The following is a 4,141-nucleotide window of genomic DNA, read 5'->3' as shown; positions in this document are numbered from 1 at the left end:
GTGCAGTGCACATATCTGGGACTGGTGGAGATAGATTGTGGACTTAACTCCAGCAAGTTATATGTTATTAAACCTAAAAACAAGAATTGATATTGTCAGGATTGGACCTGTGAACCCCAACTGCATGCCGGTGGTTTAGTGTCTCCAAAACTGGTGACAGGTTCCCTTTAAAAACTAGCAGTATGCAGTAAGTTCCCCATAATGGCAGCTACAGGCCAGAACTATGATTGGAGAGTAGGAGAACCATCTCTGCATCAGAGTCCTGCTCAGCATAGGCTTCCTAGCAGTCATGTGGTCTGCTTCAATGGCAGCACACCAGATGGATATGTGCAGTATGTGTTATGAGATAATATTACACTCCACACTTTTCAATATCATATATTAATTTATTCACATAGTTACAAAACAACTACACAGGGCTACAAGTTCATATCACTTACTAACGATACAATAGGTTACTTTTACTACTGCACATTTTTGTGTCTGGGTCAAAGTTCAGAATGTAAAACTGGGAAGCAACCAAATGAAAAGGACATGAAGGAGGAGCCTTGTGAGGAAGGTAATGTCAGCTACTCTCGTCCAATCAGCATTACCGAGAACATCCTCTAGGCTGCTGATTGGCTAGCAGCAGATGATTGGCTCCTCCCCACAATGCTCCTCCCTTATGTCCTCTTCAGTTAGTTACAGATACTATAACAGATTTCTGGATAATGACCATGCAATTACATGAGTATGGCAAAATGGTATATCCTCCTTCACGTTAAGCAGTATATTCTCAATAGTAAGAAAACCCATGCAGTAATTTGTAGACATGCACTAGGGCACAGAATGCAAAAATTCCAGTGCCACACTTAAAGGGGTTGCACTGTAAACAATCTTTCTCATCTATTCATATATGATCAATAGGAGTTCACCTGCTAGTCCCAGCAGTCCCCTGTGTAAATGGGGTGGTAGTGTGCATGCATGATCACTACTCCATTTACGTCTATGGGAATCATGGAGCACTCTGCTCTCACTATCTACTCTAGCTATTTCCTGCAGTCCCATAGTAGTGAAAGGACTGGTGTTTAGACACACGTACTACTGCTTCATTCAAACAAGAGACTGGTGATCATGGACCCCCACCCACAATGTATTTACGTATCATCTAAAGGTTATAGATGTTCATAGACCAACCCTTTAAATCCATATGTTCATTAAAATCTTGATAGTTCAGTTTTAACTTCTTTTACTTAACAAATGAACTTTCTGTAGATGATTGTTTGGTTGTCTGCTTGGGTTTATCATGTATCTTACAGCATAATAAACTATACACATACTTCCGACACCTTGATGATGCATAGTAATACATTATAGGATCAAGACAACTACTTATACTGCTGATACAGGCACACAGAATATAAGCGAAATATAGAGACTCAGCATGTCCATTGTGGAAGTGCAGATAATGCACTAGAAAGATGAGGTTTGTAGGACCAAAGCAAATAATGAACACAGTAAGGACTATAATAGTTAAGCAAATAGCTCTTGTCTTCTTAGAAGAATTCTCAATGTCCTTTGTGCTTTTACTCAAGGTTCGGATAATTTCAAAGTAACAGAAGATTGTAATAACTAATGGAATGAAGAAAAACATTGAGGAGAAGGCGGTGAAGTAGTACATGTAGAAGTTCTGTTGGTCCTTTAGCTCCAGCACGTCATGGCAAGTTGTAATGTCCAGAGATCCAATGTAAATAGTTTGCTTGGTAAGAAGAAGCGGCACGGTGCTAGCTATAGCTATAAGCCAGATAAAGACACACACCAGCCAAGCCCGTTTCCTTGAGCGCCAGGAACGAGAGTGTATTGGAAACACCACGGCCATGTACCTGTCCACACTTATACTAGTCATGAGCAGGATGGAGCAGTACATGTTACAGTAAAATGCCGCAGTCACAATTCGGCACATTCCTTCTCCGATTTTCCAGTTGTTCCCTGAGAATCTGTACACAATGTTGAAAGGCACCACGGCAACAAAAAGCACATCAACTATGGCCAAGTTCAGCATATAGACTACTGCCGGCGTCTTGATTTTTATCTTCAGTAGAAACATTAGAATTGCCATCACATTTAGAGGCAGAGCCACAGTGACCACCACAGTGTAGATCGATGGTACAAACGTGGTCAACCACTGGCTAGTAAGGTAGAATGTGGTGTCATCTGAAATATTCCCTTCCATTTCATTCTGTGTAAAGAAAGCTGCAAAAGAGAAAAATAATTGCTTATGATATAATAAGATCTCGTTGTTCAGCACAGATACAGATATAGGTATCTCTCTCCACTTATCAGACTGTCTATATTTTTCACTTATTCTAAGCTCTGTTGAACCAGCCTTTGCCTCCCAAGATAGAGTCAAGTATCACATTACAGATTACATGGGTAGAAATCTATGGAGAGTGGAAGGGGAGGAGGGAAAAGAAGCAGTTTTTTCCTATCGCTCACTTTCTTCTTCCATTATCAGCTCCATTGGTTCCTTTGTTGCACTACATGACTGCACGTTGACTCTCCACATGATACAGGCCATCAGCGTGGACTAGCCAGTGAGACTTTCAATAAATGGACTTGCATACAGATACTGCCATCCAATCCATACTGAAGACATGTATGATTTGCAGAGTCAGTATGTATTTATACGTATCCTTAGGGGAGGTCATCAATATCCGATCCATGCAGGACCTACATTTCTCCACTATTATTACCTAATATTGGGAGCTTCAGTAGCCAGAACTATCACAGTGTATGAAGCAAGAGGTACAGCTCTGTACACTGTATAGTATGGACTTGGAATGGTATGAGTACATGTACATTGTACAAAGGGAAATAGACGTCTTCTCAGGGTGGTGCCGATTTCTCATTCATCGTGATTCATAATCCTCTTTCTCATAAAAATTGATCATGTGAACAATTTGGAAGTTAATGTTGCAGTACATATACACATTTGGCTAGGTTCACATCTGCGTTCGGGTTTCCGTTCAGAGGATCCACTTGGAGGCCCCCTGAACAAAAGCCTAATCCTCTTAAAAAAGCGGTTACCAGCAGAAACCCGTGAATGCCATTGACTATAATGGGGTTCATGTTTTTCCGCCTGAAAAGGGTGAAAAATACGTAGAGAAAAACACTGCTTGCAGAACTTTTCTCTCCACATTTTTCATGCCGAGAGGGGAACGGAATCCTCGAACATAGTGCAAGCGCTGGTGTGAACCCAACCTTAACTGTAAGCCTTTTACATACCTGTAATGTTTTTTTCTACCGGAAAAAAAATAAAAGAGTAGAATATTGAATTGTTTGGTGAACCTGAAACATAGAATAACATTCTTTTAAAAACATTAAAATGACCAAAAAACTGAATTTATTGCTAATTTCTAATTATTATTAACTAATATATTGCTAATTACTTCTAATAATTGCTAAATTCATCCCTTGTACCAAGAACCTCTGTACAAATCTTGTTCTTAACTTGGGTTCTAGGTCTTTACATAAAAAAATGTATAGTAGTTCTTAAAGGGAATCTGTCACCAAGTGACCCTAACATATTGGTTTGTGCAGCTGGTTTGACATGCTGACTACCTTTAAGTTATATGATTCAAGGACTGACCTCCATGAGGGAAATTGTATGGAACGCTGTAATTGTATGAAAATTCTGAAAAGTTGCCTGCAAAAAAAATTAAAAACATCTTAGAAGTTATCTTCAAATTGCACAGAACCTTTCAACCAACTGGAACAAATCAATAAATCAATAAATCAATATGTAGCAGTTTTCCCCTAATAAACATTTCTCCTTTATCTGATGGATGGATACTATGAAGTCTCACATAGACTGCACACAGAAAGTAGAGGAGAATCTGCTCATGTAACTCTCTTCTGATGGAGAGCTTACATTTCTTGAGAAATAATGTGCAAGTAGGGGAGAAAAAGTATCATTATGGATTATCACCATCTGTCATTCACGTTCCTGATGTTTATTGTTTCTATTGCTGTAAGGCAGTCCAAGTATACATACAAACAAAGACTCATATGATGGTCACCAGGGGCACCCAATGACCATACTGACTTATAATTTAGTCTTTTGGGTTCCCCCACAGTGATCACAGTGACCGGAAGAATTCCC

At 39.5% G+C, this 4,141-nt stretch overlaps 1 protein-coding gene across 1 annotated transcript; it reads right to left on the bottom strand.

Annotated features, from left to right (window-relative positions):
• Window positions 1-1,228: 1,228 nt before the first annotated feature.
• Window positions 1,229-3,681, bottom strand: LOC142200443 (proteinase-activated receptor 1-like). Its single transcript, XM_075270806.1, has 3 exons — window positions 3,629-3,681; window positions 3,265-3,327; window positions 1,229-2,232 (listed from the first exon to the last, which is right to left on the bottom strand). The coding sequence occupies exon 3, from the start codon at window positions 2,210-2,212 to the stop codon at window positions 1,229-1,231; it is 984 nt and encodes a 327-aa protein (XP_075126907.1). The 5' UTR covers window positions 2,213-2,232; window positions 3,265-3,327; window positions 3,629-3,681.
• Window positions 3,682-4,141: the final 460 nt, after the last annotated feature.

The sequence above is a fragment of the Leptodactylus fuscus genome, chromosome 1 (genome assembly GCF_031893055.1).
Source record: "Leptodactylus fuscus isolate aLepFus1 chromosome 1, aLepFus1.hap2, whole genome shotgun sequence".
NCBI lineage: Eukaryota > Metazoa > Chordata > Amphibia > Anura > Leptodactylidae > Leptodactylus > Leptodactylus fuscus.
This window is presented reverse-complemented; position numbering and strand designations above follow the sequence as displayed.

Bases quoted from the DNA above. Each gene is read 5' to 3' on its own strand.
- LOC142200443 (XM_075270806.1), bottom strand. From the start codon at position 2,212: ATGGAAGGGAATATTTCAGATGACACCACATTCTACCTTACTAGCCAG.